At 49.5% G+C, this 16,916-nt stretch overlaps 1 protein-coding gene across 1 annotated transcript; it reads left to right on the top strand.

Moving 5' to 3' along the window:
* Nucleotides 1–93: 93 nt before the first annotated feature.
* On the top strand, nucleotides 94–16,459 carry VWA1 (von Willebrand factor A domain containing 1). Its single transcript, XM_010178398.2, has 6 exons — nucleotides 94–297; nucleotides 7,018–7,581; nucleotides 13,280–13,558; nucleotides 14,437–14,709; nucleotides 15,488–15,757; nucleotides 16,419–16,459. The coding sequence occupies exons 1-6, from the start codon at nucleotides 225–227 to the stop codon at nucleotides 16,457–16,459; spliced, it is 1,500 nt and encodes a 499-aa protein (XP_010176700.1). The 5' UTR covers nucleotides 94–224.
* Nucleotides 16,460–16,916: the final 457 nt, after the last annotated feature.

The following is a 16,916-nucleotide window of genomic DNA, read 5'->3' as shown; positions in this document are numbered from 1 at the left end:
GGGGGGGGGAAGGAAAATTGCCTCCAGGAGCCAGAGCTGACACCACAGCCCAGCAAAACACACATAAAGAAGCAGTTGGATCTCAAGGCATGAGCAGCATAAAAGTGGCACCCTGGGATCTGGTGGATCCTTTCGTGTAATATGACTGATCTTAAGCCTTTCATCTGCCTTCACAGAGCCGAGCTTTTGGATTTAAGGTAGTTTGCCCAGGACCAGACTTTGCTATGTTGGCCAAGACAGTGCTTTCTCTTGGTCTGTGGCTGCAGTTTGCTGCGGGACAGGACACACCTGAGAGAGGTGAGTGCCTGAAAAGGCAAGGTGTTCCCTTACTGCTTTCCCCCATTTAATACCTCCTGATTCTTGGAGCTTCTCGTAAAACCTTTTCAGAATAAAAGCTGAAGTTATGTTGCTGCTTTAGGTGTGTAGCGATACTTGCACATTACTTTGCTGGCACAAGGAAGAAACAAACAAAAAACTTTTCTAAAATTGCCATATTAGAATGAAATCTTCTCTTGTTTGTTTCTAGTAGCAGAAAGGAAACTGTTTCAGAAACTTCCACAGTTAGTGCAGTCATACAGAAAACATCCTGACTCCTCACTGCTACCTATGTAGAGGCACATCCACTAAGAGAAGTCCAATCAGGGATTGGTACTATACCTGTCTTCTTGTTCTCTTGCTAATCTCTGTAATTCAATCATTATATTTCCTCTTTAAAATGCTTTCTCTTGGGTACTGCTCAGGGAAAATGATTATGGGTCAGTCTCACAGAACTGACAGGGGGAAAGGGATGCGGAGGAGATGAATGTCTCATTTCTGGTTCCTCTAGTGCTGGGCAGAAGATGCAGCCCACACTGTGATGGCTCAGCTGATGCAATTACATTTGTCCTGCCCTGTGTGCACAAGTAGAAACAGGTTCTGTTCTTTGCAGGGCTATTGTGGCTGCATCTGGTTTTCACTGTACCTGGGAAATGTAATCCAGTGTGAAAGAAGAAATGAACCTCTTGTCTGTCTGGACAGGAGGTCCTCATGCTCAGCCAGCAGCCCAGGCTGCTGGGGTCTGATTCTGCTCCTGGTACGCAGAGCAGACTGTGTCCATTGCTTGGATCCCTTTACAGGGTGCTGGATTCTGTCCTTCAGTGACACAGGCAGGGTCAAGAATGGTCCTGCTGCCCCCAGCACTGTCACAGTGCTCCATGTCCGCACAGGGAGCAGTTATCCCTATTGTTCTGCGTTTCTGCTGCCATGGGAGTGTATGTGGCAATTCCCCAGCCCGGGCTAAAAACAATGCTCAGACCTTTGGAGTATGTGCAGAAGCAAGCCCTGGCATTCCAGGAGGATTGTGCCTTGCTCCAGAGGCAAAGCTGTGCCTGTTGTGTTATTGACATGCTGACTTTGGCTCACGCGCTGCCGAGCACCCTGAGAGGAAATGAACCTGCCGGTCGGCAAGGTGCCCATTCCCCAGCAGCTTTGATGTGGAGCCTCCTGGGTTCCTCCCAGGTGCTCCCCAAAGCAGCCTTGTGCAAACAGCCAGCCTGGCAGGGCTCCTGGGCATGGGCTTGGAGGTAGTGTGGTGGTGTGTCCTCATCACACAGTGAGAGGAGCTGTTTGAGAAGTAGGGATGCATGTTTGGAGTGCTGTTCCCTTAGGAACTTAACTGAATGTGAATGATTGTGGCTTTATTCTCAGCTGCAGTGGATGAAGTGAGGAAGCTGCTGGGTGGCCAGGGATGCTTCTACATGCTCAGGAATGATTCACTTTTTCAGGGCAATGACTATTGACTTAGTGCACCAAGGCACAAAGTAAAGGCAAGAGCATCTCGCCACCAGTTCCACCACTTTCCTCTTTGGGTCCAGATTCAGATCTCTGTTGCATCAAAGTAAAGAATGACCACGCGATAGTGTGGGCTTGGATAAGTGAAACTTAGGTTGTCATTACCTGGTTACTCTGGACTAGCATCAGCAGAAAATGGTGGGGATGTTCCCGTCCCTGTGGGTGCAGTGAGTGAAAAATAAAGACACAGCCCATCCATACGCGCTTCATAGAGGACCCTGCACTTGCTGACCTCTGAAGCACAGCTCAGTACCTGGCATAATTCCATGATTCCAGGACTCTTGAGGCTCTAAATAAAACAGCAGAGATGGTGAAACTCCTGAAAAGATTGTAAGGGATGGCAACCCAGCTTCCTTCCTGCCAGAGGAATTTGTCTGAAGGGCCATTTCTCTACCCACAGCCTGTAATCTGTGGCGTGGACGAGCTGGAACCTGCTTAGGCAGTTTGGGCTTTTAGTCACACAAGTGTATTTTGCTTGGTGGGGCTCAGCGCCTGAAATAGGCAGGTGATCTCACTATGTCCCATGGCTCAGGCCTCTCTGACATGGGTTTAAGTGTAAAACACCTTTTTGCTGGCTTGGGGGATACCTCTCTTTCTGGGAGAGGCAGTGCCTTTCTCCTCCTGCCTCTCACCGTCATCCCAAGGGGCCGCAGGGAAGCACAGGCTGCGTTCTTCAGCCTCCAGATCTCCACTCATTGGAGAACATTTTCCCTTGCGTGGCCAAACAGGGAAGACAAACATAATTAACTAAGACAGGACATGATCTTTTTTGGCTGTTAAATCCTTTGTGTTCAAGTTCCAAGTCCCATGTAAATCAGGCGTGTGGCGTGTGTTCGGGTCCCAGCTGAGAGGGAACTCGTGAAGCGGATGTTTCCTGTCAGCATCTCGGTGTAAGACAGCGAAACCTGATCTGCAGTTTTTCTCCTGGAAAAGCCAAGCATTTAATTAGGCAGCACTGTGACTCCATAGTGACACTTTGGTCCTATATTGATCCTTTCAAAACACTTCTTTGCATGATGATCTGTGTCTACTGACCACATATCAGCACCTGGGTGACAACAGGACAGTGCCACGTGTTCTCTGTTCTTCCCTAGACTTCAATAGAGGAGCGGAGCAGCAATGGCATGAGGTGTGCAGAGTTATTCTTCAGCTCTTCAGGAGCAAAGGCTTGACAGTTTGGGAAGCAGGGGGGTACTAATGGATGCCCCTTCTCTCAGAATCCCATTGAAAGTGAGAAATCCTCGTTTGGCATCTGACCAAACAGCCCATCTTCTTTTGCTGTAAAGCAAAGAAACTGCTTGAAAAAAGCAGCTGCTTGCGTAACACAGGGATTTACTGGTAACGAATCTCCACAGCCCCACCTCTGGCACGGATGGCATGTTTATACTGGATGAAGGACAAAGAACAGGAAGAAATATGAGGGAATTGGAAACCTAAACCTGAAGGGAAGGACGATGGAGTGTCCAGTGGCTTTATAAGTGCTGGCACGCTCCTGATGTAGTGAGATCTTCTGTCTAGCTTTTTTTATGGATCCTTTCTGCTGACAATATCTAACTGGGAGGAATTTGTTTCCATCTTATGCAGGGCTGAGTGTTAAGCAGAGGTAACTGTGATGGTATTTGCCTCTATGAAGGATTCACCTTCTGCTCCACTCACAGACAGTCCCTTTAGCTCCAAAATCTATACCTGCCCACCAGTGTAACTGTTGCTGTTGTTAACCAGTTGTTAACCAATGCTTTCTACCCTCCAGGCAGAACATGACAGTGTCAAGCTGTCACTCTTCCTGCAGAGCCTCCTAATTAACACAGCCATTTCCAGCCACCTATGATGGGTCAAACCACTGTTCAAAGAACGTTAATGTTACACCCAGCCCTCTTGGTGTCCCAGAGCTGCAGGGTATGGTCAAGAGTGTAGTTTGACAGAGGCTTGGCTTTTGACTCCCCTTTGATATTCTTCTCTTTCGAGCAGGTGTTCCATGCTGTTTGTCACCCATGTGTTCCCCCGTGCAGGTAGTTCTCATGGTGGTGGGATTTTGCATGCATCTCCTCCCTGGTGCATGCTGAATTCCCCTCACAAAGTGCCATTGCATGCAACCTTATTTATTACTTGTGAGCAATGTCCTTTGGCCATTGATCCCTGCCCTGCCAGGGTCAGGAGCTTTCACAGCTGTTTGTTGCAACATTCAGGAAATGAGTGACATTTCTCAGACCGGTGAGGAGCAGAGGGGAGAAAGAGAAACAATGATTTTTCTCCTGGGAGGAGGCAATCGTGTTGCCAAAATCTCTTGCTATGGCTTGGCAGCCAAGTAAGTGGCTTGTACTTCTTCCAGTGGAGGGGAAAGCACAGAGCTGTGGCTACATGTGTTGGACTCATTTCATGCAGCCAGAAGCTCTCAACAAAGCCCTCGTTGCTCTGTCCTGCTGGAATGCCAGTCGGAGGTCGGGAGCTGCAGGGACCTGTAGGTCACAGGTTCAGCTCTGCTGTGTGATGTGGTGATGAAATTGCATGTTGCTGTGGGCATGCAGGAAAGCTGACTGGACTTCACTTTTATTTTCTGCTCAGTTCTGAATGCCAAGTTGCTGGGGGTGTGTGTGTGTCTGTAACGTGGGGCTGAGTCGTGCTGGGTCACGCAGAATTGGTTGTAATCCACGCAGACTGCAGGTCTCGCTCCTGTCTCCTCCTAGCATCTCTGGCTTAGTCACCTTCAAGTAATTCTGATGTTCTCTATTTCTGAAGGCTCTATCTGATTTGTCCTGTTGTTTCTTCATGGATCTGGTATGTTTCTGCCCTCTCAGCCAGCACCTGCTTCAGGAGAGAGGTTCCTGTTCTGCCCTGGTCTCTGCAGCAGCACAGGGACTTGGCAGCACGTTTATTTGGGTGTTTACAGCCCATGTGTACCAGCACTCTGGCTTTCTTCCAGCCCACACCTTTACTGTAACACATGGGATAAGCCTGGTCCTGACTCTCACGTGTCACTTCTGTCCCCCATCCGATGGGCATTCCCAGCACTCCTGGCCCTTTCTCCAGCATACCTGCCCCTGACGTTCCTGAGGACACCAACAGGAACACTCCTGGCACGGGACAGACACAGGCCCTCGTGCCCTGCTTGCACAGGCAGGGATCTGAAGGGACATAAATAGCAGGGTCAAGGCTGTCCCAATGAAGACTGGGCAAAGAGGCTCAAATCACACCTGAACCACTTCTCCACCTTCCATTTTCCCCCTTGAGCCCCTTGTGTTGTACCCCAAATGGCTGTGCTCTTGCTGGTTCATGATCTTTTCTGTGCTCAGGTCCTTTGGTTTCACTGGACATGGAATAGAGCCCTTGGACCCACTCACTGTTCCCCTGCCCTGGTCCTCTCCCTCCTCTTGATTTTGCCATCTTTTATCTGCCTCTTGGAGTGGAGCCTCAGTGGGGGCTTAGCAACCCCCTGCTTGTCTCTGCCAGGCTCATTGCTGCCTCTGGGCCTGCCTTGACATGGCTTTCTGCAGGAGGAGACCTGTCTCCTTGGAGCAATTCATTTTACAGGAGCCTTTCCATTCAGCTGTCTACTGCCTTGTGGTTTTGGCTCCCACACATGGCTCCAGCACTCAACAACCATGTGCTGCACCAAGTCCATCTGTGCTCCAGAGCCCACATGGCTTGGCCACCTCATATTCCTGATCCCTTCACTGATAGAGGAGCCCAAACGGGCAGGCAGGAATCTCTGGTGCAAGGCTTCTTCTCCCTTCTTGCACCTCAAAAGCTGTCAGAAGGCAGGGTGGTGGTTAAAAGAATTCCAAAGTCACTATTGATATTCCAGTGTGGTAGAAGGAGGAGCCCCTATGTGTTTCTGCTTCCCATGCAGCAGTTTCATTGAAATGGTAAGAAAATGGGTCAAATGGAGCAGGCTCAGAAGCATGTTCTTCCTGACATATGGCATTCTTCTGCACAAATGGGTCTGTGCAGCCCTTTCCCAGACATCTTATCCCAGAGCCCCTTTGAGGTTCTACTCCTCAGACTATTTGGGAAAGGAGGTCAATATGTATTCAGAAGAGCAAGAAATCATTAAATTAGCCTAGCTTTTAAAAAGTGATCTAGGGAGGAGTGTCTCCACTCCAGGCTTTCCTGCCAACAGTGCTATAAATCAGGGAGCTTTCTGCCAGCCTTGTGTGGACCGACCGCAGCCTTTGAACCGAGAGGCAGCCAGTTCTGAGGATCAGCCACCTCTCCGGGGAGAGCCGAGCCAGCAGTTTTCCTCATAAAGTTTCTTTATCATTTCTTTCTTTTCCAAATGCAGCTTTTCTTTTGCTTTTTTTTTTTATTTGCTTTTTTTCCCCCCCAAGGCACTACCATTGTCATAAGATGTGATAAACCTGTAAGTTGTCTCAGGCCCAAAAGTTGCTCCTGATCTTGGCAGTTGCTCTCTGTCTTGCAATTTGCTTCTTTCTTCTGGGCCTGTTGCTCATTAGCCCAGAGCAGCAGCTCTGGATGGCAGAGGCTACTGGCACAGGGCATGACTGACCTGCTGGCTCAGGCTGGTGAGGAATGTTCCCAGCTCCTGGAACATGTCCACCTCCAGCTTGGAGCAGAAAGTTCTCGGGATCAGCCTGGTGTTGTGTAAGTGCAAGCTGATGTAGCTCAGAGCAGCAGCGAGACCAGGATCCAGGACTTGTGGGTTGTGCTTTTGGCTCTACCCTGATTCCTGTGCCTGAGCTCCTGCCTCTTTCCACAGCCCTGGCCTTTCAGTTTGTCTGTAATGGGTAATAACACGTCCCTGGATAGATTGTTGTGAGGTTTCCTATGTCTGTGCAGTGCTCGCAGGTCCTGCATGAGTGTGGTGTGGAAGTGCTGGGTGTGCTCAGGACCTGGAGCTCCCATTGCTCCTGCAGTGTCAGGTCCAGGGCATCTCTTCTACCCTGCCCCAGAGTCGGCTCTCTGCACCGTTCCAGCCCTCTGTCCTTGTGCAGGACCTAAGAATGAGGAGCTGTGATGTCCCAAAGTGAGACTGAACCCAAAGAAAGCAGTGGGAGACAAATAGTCCAACCCAGGTCACAATCCTGCTGTTCAACTGAGCCTCTGCCCAGCAGAACTCTCACTGAATTCTGAGATTTGGCAGAGGATAACCGAGCTTTCTGAGCAGATGCCTGTGCAGAGATGGGTTCACACCATTTCACTAACGCATCTCCCTCTCTCTTCCCCTACCAGGTCCCCAGCCGCATATTTCCAATTCAGAAGGGGACCTTCTCTTCTTGCTGGACAGCTCTGGCAGTGTCTCCTACTATGAGTTTTCCAGGGTTAAGGAATTCATGTGGGACCTTGTGCAACCTTTCACCTTTGGACCCAGAGATGTCCAGACCAGCATCATCCACATCAGCACTACGCCCACCATGGAGTTCCCTTTTGACCGGTACATGTCTAGTGGGACCTTGCAACAAGCCATCCGGGACACTCGACAGCTCATGGGTGACACTAACACAGGAAAAGCTCTCTCCTATGCCAAGGAGAAGTTCTTCAGTGATGAAGCTGGTGCCCGGCCAGATGTGCCCAAGGTGTTGGTTTGGGTGACAGATGGTTTCTCCACTGATGACATCTCTGAACCCATGCAGCTCCTGAAGGACATGGGTGTAACAGTCTTCATTGTCAGCACTGGACGGGGGAATTACCTGGAACTCTCTGCTGCTGCCAGCCAGCCTCCTGAGAAGCACCTGCACTTTGTGGATGTTGATGACCTACCCATCATCACAAAGGAGCTTCGCGATGCTATCCTAGGTACAGCGGGGCTGGGCTGTGGTCACTGGGAGTTTGCAACAGGGTGAACTGGTGCCTGGCTCTGCAGGGGAGGTAGCGTGAGAATCCCCTTAAACCAGCTGTCCTCCTGACCCACAACTGCTGCCCTTGCACACTGAGGTGCTTGGGCCACAGTGCTGTGGGTCTAAGTATAAACCAAGGCTTTTAGGAGGTCTGGGACAAATATCTCTATTAGCTGTGGAAGGTCTCAGGACTGATGCAAATTCCCTCCTGCAAACCTGTTAGTGAGCTGAACTTGTGCTTTAATGAGTTGTTCAGTTGTTAACGAAGGAGGGAGTCTCAGGCAGCGTATTATCTGGATCCCTTAAAAGTCCAGGAGACTTTGAGATGAATCAGGCAGGTCACAGACATCTGAACAGTTCAAGCGTGGTAGGAAAATGCTCCCACCTGCACAGGTTAATTTTTAACCAAAGGCTTCCCAAGCAGGCAGTGATTTAACTACAGTAAGAGGCTGCTGACTTGGGAACAAGCTGCCTAAGCCCCTTGAATTTTATTTTCACACTCAGGGTGATTTTTTTTCTCTAAAATGCTGTCTGGCTCTGTGCCGTCTGATGGAGGCGGAGGACACGAATGTGTTGAACACAATGAATACATTAAATGAGATGTAGATGTCTGGGGAGGGTTCGATCCTGTCAGCTCCTTTAAACTCCTCTCTAGGGCAGATCTGCCTTCCCATAGCCACCATCCTGTGCAGGCACACCCTGAGTTACCTACCTCCTGCCTACAAGAGGGTGGCAGTTGTTCCAAAGAGCAATTAAGGATGGTGGTTGCTATCAGCATGAAGACTGTAGGAGAGGAATGTTTTTGTTCCATAAATCCCTTGTTGTAACGTGTTCTGATCTACAGCCTGACTTGGCTAGCACAACCCTTGGAAGAAAATAATCCCAGCCCTAACTTGTCAGGCGTAGCAGCCTAACTGCTCCCTCTTTGTTGCTAGTGCGGTTGTGGCGGTTGCTGTGCAGAAAACAGGAACAGACAGCGGATTTCATTTTTCAACAGTCCTGGTTTATTAAAGCATCCAGGAACAGAGTCTGAGGAGACCCAAAGCCATAATCTGAGCCAGGAGCCAGGCATTTGGAAGCCAAGAGGAATGTCTCATGCTGGTCTGCATGCTGCACTGCACAGTGCGTGTTCTTTTAGCAGCTCTCCGGTGCCATCGCGGTGGGAGTGCCCGTGATCGCAGAGCAGGGGTTTTGCCTCAGCCTCCCAGGTGCCTCTGGATTTGTTTGGAAAGCTGAGCGAGTTACTATGAGTTTGCAGACTTTCCATTCATTTTCTGGAGGTTCTCTCTCCATTGGAAATCCTGTTTTAATTCTCCATTTGGCTGCTGCTCTGTTCGTTGGTTAGAGCTGGCTTTGGAGTGTCCGAGTAACCCTTTCCACAGAATCCTCCACATGTAGCAATTTCTTCCTATTTCTGACCATGGTCATTTCATAAATCACACACAGGGACTATGTTCTTCTCCAACCATCCACCTCTCCCCTGTATGAGTATGGGTCAGTACCAGCAGTCCTGCTGCTGTGCCAGATGCCACATTGACCCCTAGATGTTTCATTTCAAGTGGCTGTCTCAGCTTCTAGTGCATCCTGAATCCAGATGGTGTAAAAACAGCATCCCAAAATGAGAAATCACCTGTGTATCCTTGCAGTACAAGATTGTCTTGAAGATCATAAGGTCTTCAAAGGTAATAAATACTCTACTGTGTCTGAGGGCAGTGTTCTGTGCACCCACCAGGTCTAAAAGTTCCTAGTCTGCGTTTTCAATGGAAGGTGAGATTCCAACGTGAATCCAGGGCTGGTCATTAAGTAAAATACCAGACGCTGGTAACATGGCCTGAGTTGGCCTCAATAAAGCCACATATGGCAACTCTTCCCTGTCTGGAGGAGGCAACCCTCATCACCACCCTTCCTGCTTCTGGCCCCTGGGATAGCAGGGACAGACAGGATCCTTGGCAGGCAGAAATTAGGCTTTTCCAACTCTGGAACGCCCAGATTGGTTTCATTATCACTGCTATCTTATCTTCATCTCTCACCACTGTTTTATAAAAGCCTTTTGTAGGTGCACAAACAAGCTTTGTCAAGAGTTGTTCTCCTCCCTCCACCTCCTATCCAGGAACAGGGTGTTTCATGTCTGCTCAGTAGTCACTCCAACACAATGGTCCGTAGCTACCAAGTTGCTATTGTCTCAGGTAGGCTGAGAACCCTCCGTGGAACAGTCCAGTCTCCACAGCTGTACATCTCACTATATGAAGGCAGACACCTTTATGAAGGGGTTGCTCTGTTAAGAAGCATTTTCTTTGCCTTCAGAAATTTGATCAGAGATCTGAGCAGACAAGTAATATAATGACAGGGCTGAGTCTGGAGTTCACAGCAAGGATTTTCAGTCCTAGACAGCATGACCACCACTACTTGGACAAGGAGACAAAAGGAAGGTGCCTCACTCTTCCCAACTATATTTCTGTCCCACTACAGTCTCTGCTGGGGCCAAGGGATGTGATGTCTCTGCCTCAGTTCCCTTTTTGAAAACCTTGGCTGTGTCACAGAACAGAGAATGTGGGCTGCTGCTTAGACCTGGTGGACCTGAAGTAGTTCAGTAATGCTGCTAGGCAGGAGGGTGCAGGACAGGGGCTGTGGATGGATGTGTATGTTCACTCCCTCGCTCTTTCCTTGGCACGTGTTCCAGACACAATGAGTCTGCAGAACACAGCAGGATACAGTTCCCAGCCAGCCTGGCTATGGCCACAGCTGGATCCTGGCAGGCACCTCTGCCTTTCCTGGTGTGAAGGGAAGGGGTCTCTAGCTCAGGCTTATTCCACCGCATCTTCTATATTATATACTGAACACATGGCATTTAGTGCTCTCCTTCTGGGGAAGGACCTGCAAACACTGTGAAACTGAGGCATTCCTTTGAGATGACATAAGGTTCTGTGCTAGCATCCACTTGCTCTCCACTCAGCCAGTTGAACTGACAACTGCTGACTTGTTTCATCCTTTGGCATCATCTTCTGATACAAGTTCTGCAGGAGCCCACCCGCCCAGCAGTCACAAAACATCAGCCACTTCCTGTGTGTATTCAGAGCAACACATTTCTGATCTGCAACAGGGTCCTGGATGACTTCTGCTACAGTGAGGGCTTTGAGCCTCTGACATTCTCACTTAGCACTGAATATAAGTGGGTGACCAGAGGGAGTGGTCTCAGACCCTGAATGTCCACCCTGGTAGTGATGAAGTGTGTTCCTCCCCCAGAGAATTGGAACCTTCCTCCCATTCATATCAAAGTAGGGAAATAGAACCACAAAGCAGAAATGATTTGTTCTAAGTCCCAGCTGAAGCTTCTGCAGAGAGGGGATTGTGTTCCCAGGGCTGGAACAGGTTCATCTGCTGCCTGACTTCATTTCTTACCTACATCATGAGAGCAGCAGCATTCCCATGAGCCTCATCTTGACCTCACCAGTGTTCACGGGATGCCAGTAAACTTGTGACTGCAAAATGGTGTTTCGAGTCACCAAGAGGCAGGAGGTGGAAGGCAAGTGTGTCACAAGCTGTCATTGAGTGCTGCCAGGAAGGCACTGTCTGGGTCTAATGCAAGAGATTAATTTGCTGCTTCCCTCTGGGAACTGTGAAGCATTCCATGGGCATCTATTTTCTGGGGCTTATACACTCAAGACATCTGTAATCTGGCAACAAGGGGCAGAGCTACGTGGGCTTCCTGCATCACGTCCCTCAGGTGTTGCACCCTGTCACTTTAACCTGCCCCATTTATTCACAGTATCCCTGAGCCCTGCTTCCAAGCTCACTTATTTCCATTCCCTGAGCTTTTGGCAGGACTTTTGGTGCTGAAACCCATCCTCTGTTCCCTGTGCCGTTGTGGCTTGGCCACTGGTAGTTGTGGGGCTCACAGGAGGGTGCAGTTCTGCCTTCTCTGAGCTCAGCTGGGTGGATCACTGCTGGCTGGCAGCATGTGTGGATGGGAGAAGGCAGGGCACGGAAAAGGGAAATGTTCCTGCCTGCCTGGGAGAGCCAAAGAACAGCTCAGAGGAAAAATTGAGGCTGCTTTATTTGGTACGGGGAAGCTGGCAGAGACTCGGAGCAGCTCAGAGGAGGAGAGATGATCTTCTTCCAATTAAAGGACAAGTCTGAGAGTGCAGGGCTACCCCCTGTTCTCTTGCAGGTCTGGGCAGACTTTTGTGCCTCCCTTTACCTCTGTGTAACAGGCAGACAGTGAGAGCTACTTATGGTGCTCTGAAGTATTTAAGCTTGAGCTGGCGGGTACTATCATAAGGTTTCAGGTATGACACTATGCTGAACAAATGCACTTCTTTAATCTCAGCATGCTTTTAAAAATCCTTTCAAAACAAAAGAGCATCTTTCTGCCATCTCTCTGGAGCTAGGAACAAAGTCCTGTGTGTTTCCACCTCTCGGGAAGACACAGAACAGTGGAATTCTGCCCAAGATGGGCTCAGGAGACCACGCGTGTCAGAAGGGTCAAGCAGCAGAGCTGGGGGGGAACTGTAGAGCATCAGAAGAGGTATTTGCATTTGGGGTCTAGAATTCAAAGGTAGCACAAGCCTTGAAGAGAAGCCTCTGTGCAGGGGGAGAGAGAGGCGAGATAGCACAAGAGTGGCTCTCAATGTTGAATGTCACAGAACAATGGAGCTCTGTGAAACACTGCGGGGAGTGACTTCAGCTGGGATGAATGCAGCCAGCCCAGCAAATGCTGGACAGTCCCCAGTTGCTGCCCCTTCTTCTTGGTCACTGGGTACAAGCAGAGAGCATGTCTGTCTTCACACAGGAGAAATGTCTTTCTTCATACTCTGGGCTGCTTCACATAGCTGCCAAAATTCAGTGATTTGGTTTCACTGGTAGGTGGTTTCCACAGGGAGCTCAGGATGAGCTGACCACAGGAGTTTTGGAACCTGGATATCCAAATCCTGTCTCCAGCTTTGTCACAGGCAGTGCCAGTGCTGTTTGTCACGGTGGGCACATGATAATGTCTTGCTGAGTGTGGGAAGCTGCCAGTTTGACCAGGCACTGTGACTCCCACACATTTGTCAGGCAGTAGCAGCTGCCCAGAACTAGCTGGACCACTCCACATTAATTCTTGGTGGCACAAGGCAGGCTTGGGTGGGCAGGGACATGGCTCCTGCTGCGCCAGGGCTCTCTGTCACAGCAGATCACAGCACTGTTTGGCTTTAGGACAGAGGACAAGGCAGAGAGAAGGGGAAGGGAAATCTGGGGCTTTGGAGAGCAACCTGGAGACTTGTGGCAAAGTGGTTTGAGGCTGGAGGTGCCTAGGAGGGAAGGTGCAGTGGTATTCTTGAGCTGAAGCCTGTTGTGCACAGACACACCTGAGCAATTGCTTTAGCCAAAATGCCATCTCATGGCAGTTGGAAACCTACACATTTGCTTTGCAAGCTCTGCTCAGTGAAAGGGTCTTGTCCAAGAGGTAGGAGTGGTGTGAAAACCCAAACAATTGCTGCTTCAGTCAAAATGTTTTAGCTTTACATTCAGCTTCAGGGATTTCGCCTTGTGCTCCTGACCCTTTCAAAGAGGGTCTGGTTCACTGAATTTCTATGGAGGGGTTTGGCTGCACCTTTTAGATATGCCAAGTTCTGCATATTAATGTCTGTAGTGATTTCTTGCTACTGTTTCTCTTCCAGATGTTATCCAAGCAAATCGGCTCTATGCAGTGGATATCACCTCAAGCAGCTTCCGTCTGATGTGGCCCCAACTCCTCTCCCAAGAAACTGGCTACTATACCCTGGAGTATGCCCCAACAGATGATTTAGCAAGAAAGAGGACAAAGCAAGTGTCTGGAGCTGACACTAGCCTCATGCTAAGCAACCTCACACCAGAAACTACTTACGAGGTGGCGCTTATTCCTGAATCCAATGTCCACTATTTCCCTCCCCAGACAACAAGAGTTACTACACTGGCAGGTAAAATACGTGCAGTTGGGACCAAGGGGAATTTCTCCACTGTGCTGAGCCTCACATATATAAAACAACCGGGACAGCCCTTGGTCTGCATCCCACAGCATTGTGGTCTGATTGGAGGAGGCAGATGGTTGTGGTCAGGACAGAACATAATGAGGAGATGGCTTCTTTATGCTGACACTCAGCTGGCAGCTCTTTCCTTAGAGAGATGTTCTGGACCACCCAGAACAGAGGATCGGGTCTGATGGTCATAAGATGCCTTTTACATTAAAAATCTATGAATCTGGAGGAAAGCAGAGCCTACTGCCCTTGGAGAAGAGGCAGGAACTGCAGCTTGCAAGTATTTAACAGGGCTGAGGTGTAGAGCCCACTGGGGATAAAGCACCGGCTGCTGCAGGTACTTTCTCACTGTCCCAGGACGATGGTCAGGCAGAAGCAGTGCTGCCTTCTGTGGGTTACTGTCAAAGGGTAATTTTGACCTTCATAGCTTGAGCAGCTGCTATGGGAACAGACTGGTCATTTGGGCCAGAAAAATAACTCAGATTTAAGCTGGGGAGCAACATACAAAGAAGTAGCACACTGAAAATCTGAGCAGAGGTGACAAAGTCAAGACGAACTTGCATCCGATATTAATTTTCTGCATGCAAGAACAGTTTTGGCTCAGGAGTTTTGCCCACTCTGTGCTGCACAGGTAGAGAAACCATTTTCTTAGGGCTGAGCTGGGTTGTGCTGACTTGGGTGACTATCAACATCCACTTGCTGGATGGATTTTTCTTCCATCTCCTGGAAGCCAGATATGGTGCAGGTCAGTTATGCTCCTCTGAGAGCATTTTTATTCCTTGAATTACCCACTCATGCACATCTTTTTACATTGCTTTCAGAGGAAATAAGCCCAGCTCAGATTCTCATCTCAGAGTCTGGGCCATACAGCTTCCATGTGAGCTGGGCTCCTACACTGGACAGTGTGGTCAGCTATCAGATCCTGTACGGACCACTGCCTGGGAACTCGGCGAAGCTACTGGAGGTGGATGGTGAGCACAATAGCACTGTGGTGGAGAATCTGGCACCCAACACAACCTATCTAGTGACAGTGACTGCAATCTACAAATCGGGCAAGGAGAAATCCCTGTCAGCTAAAGCATGCACCCAGGAAGGTGAGTGAGCAGCGCTCTGCTGCGAGGAAACTGTGGGCACAAGGAGTCTCTGAGGTGTGCCTGGTTCTTTGCACAGATCATCTGCCTCTGGATGAAGCCAGAGAACTTGGTCAGCCCTTGGACTGGGGAGGGATGAGGGAAGGGGAAAGCTGCAGCTTCTGATGAACAGCACATTAAATGCCATTAGGATTTAGGAGATGCCTGAGTCATAGGACTGAAAGAAAATCAGACACACACAACATGACTGCTGTAACAGGGTGTGTACTGCCGAGCTGCTGGTGCAGGCACAAGCAGAACAGGCTTGGAGATCCCTGAATCCCACTAAAGAAGAGAGGAAACTGCTTTTCCCTTCCTATCTCCTTAGTGTCTGTGCCTTGGTGTGATTTAGCATCAAAGGGGTGGAAATTTCACCAGCAGAAGCTTCTGTTCTGAAGAGGTACCTGTAAAGATATTGCAGGAGACAAAACCTAGCTCTTATCAGGGCTCAAGAGTGAGGAGCTCAGAGTATGACAGCAGCTGAGGGTGTGGGAGGTGGCCAGTCAGTGCCTAACAGTGCCAACAAAAGTATTTTGTGCTGGTACCAGGACAAAGTTAAGGATGAGTTAGGCTGAGCTGCTCCAGTGATGTAGATTGATGGGCTATTGTGTCTCTACAACAGAGAAAGACCAGGCTCTCTGGCAATCCCTTCTCAGCAGTCCCCCCAGGAGGAACGAGGAGCTAGGTGGTAAGGACCACTCCATGTGAATGACCCACTGTAACATGCGTCTTCTTTCTCTAGAGGGCTCCAAAGTGAGGCACCTTCGCTTTGAAGACATGGGCCCCAACACCCTGAAAGCCTCCTGGGAATCTGCTGATGGGAAAGTCCTCGGTTACAGAGTCAGATGCCGGCGGCAAATTGGCCCTTCATCTGTCATCAGCGTTTCCCCGCAGACCCACAGTGTGCTCCTCACAGACCTGGCTTCAGGCACCACGAACAAAGTGTGTGTGAAGCCCATGTACAAGAACCAGCCAGGCAAAGGGCTCTGCCGCATGGTGCACATGCAGCCAGGTGAGCTGGGGTGCAAGGCAGAGTCCTGGGGCACTTTAGCCAAGGGCAAGTGTCCTGAAGGGCACTGAGGTGCTGGAATCCAACACAGAGGAGCCCTCGGGGCTGAAATACTCAGTGCTCATCAGCTAGCTTGTCAATAGGGCTTCATCACAGCTACCAGCCCAAAAGGTACTGTCCAAAAATGGGCTTTCCCCCCCCATTTTTAAGAGCAACACTCCTCCTAGTGGCATTAGGTTTGTAGGCAGGAGAAAAAGTGTACAGTGGAGACAGTCCTGCAACTACTGTGGGCTAACCAGGGTGGGAAGACTGCTGAAAGCTGGCATGGGCATTGGAAGTGCTGTTTAAGTGTCATTTGAACTCTTGGCTACCCTTCACTTTTCAACGTGGCAGGGACAAGCTAACTATTAAACACAGCTCCTGAGGTACAACACGTCTGCTTTCCTCCTTCCCCGACCCAGAAGCCACTCACTGTTGTGAATCAGGAGATTCTTGCTAGGCTGCAGTGCAGTAAGAGTGAAAGGCAGCAGTGTGACAGTGCAGAAGCAAAGCCTTTTTCCCAGCAAGAAGGTGGAGATGACCACAGGGATGAGATCTCCAACTCAGTCAAATTTGGAGAATGGGTGGATAAAGCTGACTTTATACTTTTTTGTGTTTTTCCCAGCTACAGAAGCCCAAGGATACAAGCACAGACAGAGAGCGTGACAGACTCTGGAGTGAACTGATTCCTGGCAGAGCAAGGGATCTTGCTTGGACAAAGACTTGGACAAAAAAGGAGGGGTCAGGGGAAGAAACCAGAAAGCTCACAGATCATCTTCCAGCCTGCACTGTCTGCTGAGGTGTCCTGGTTCTCCTAAAGGCTGTCCTCAGCCAAGTCCTTCCAAAGCTTAAAGGTTTGGCTTGGCTGGATGGAACAATCAATACGACTAATAAATCCCAAATCTGTACCCTCTTTTTTTTTTTATGCCTGACAAATAACAAACAAAAGGCCAAGTGATGAATCCTCACTCTTGCTTGCTTACTGCCTGTTCTCTATTTATTAAATGTTGATATAGTTTTATTTTTGCAGCTTATGAGCATGTCCAAGACTTGGCTATTTACTGCCCTGGCCTTTCATTCCAGGCACCTGCACTCCGAGAAAAATTACGTGCAGCCAAATCCA

Source organism: Antrostomus carolinensis, unplaced genomic scaffold (genome assembly GCF_000700745.2).
Source record: "Antrostomus carolinensis isolate BGI_N321 unplaced genomic scaffold, ASM70074v2 scaffold31541, whole genome shotgun sequence".
Classification (NCBI taxonomy): Eukaryota; Metazoa; Chordata; class Aves; order Caprimulgiformes; family Caprimulgidae; genus Antrostomus; species Antrostomus carolinensis.
Note: the sequence above shows the minus strand (reverse complement) of the source record. Positions and strands in the feature narration are given on the sequence as shown.

What these genes read in the sequence shown, in the direction of transcription:
- VWA1 (XM_010178398.2), top strand. Translation starts at nt 225, where the DNA reads ATGTTGGCCAAGACAGTGCTTTCTCTTGGTCTGTGGCTGCAGTTTGCT. An exon ending in AAGAGTTACTACACTGGCAG is followed by an intron (nt 13,559 to 14,436) that starts GTAAAATACGTG and finishes CATTGCTTTCAG; the next exon opens with AGGAAATAAGCCCAGCTCAG. An exon ending in CATGGTGCACATGCAGCCAG is followed by an intron (nt 15,758 to 16,418) that starts GTGAGCTGGGGT and finishes TGTTTTTCCCAG; the next exon opens with CTACAGAAGCCCAAGGATAC.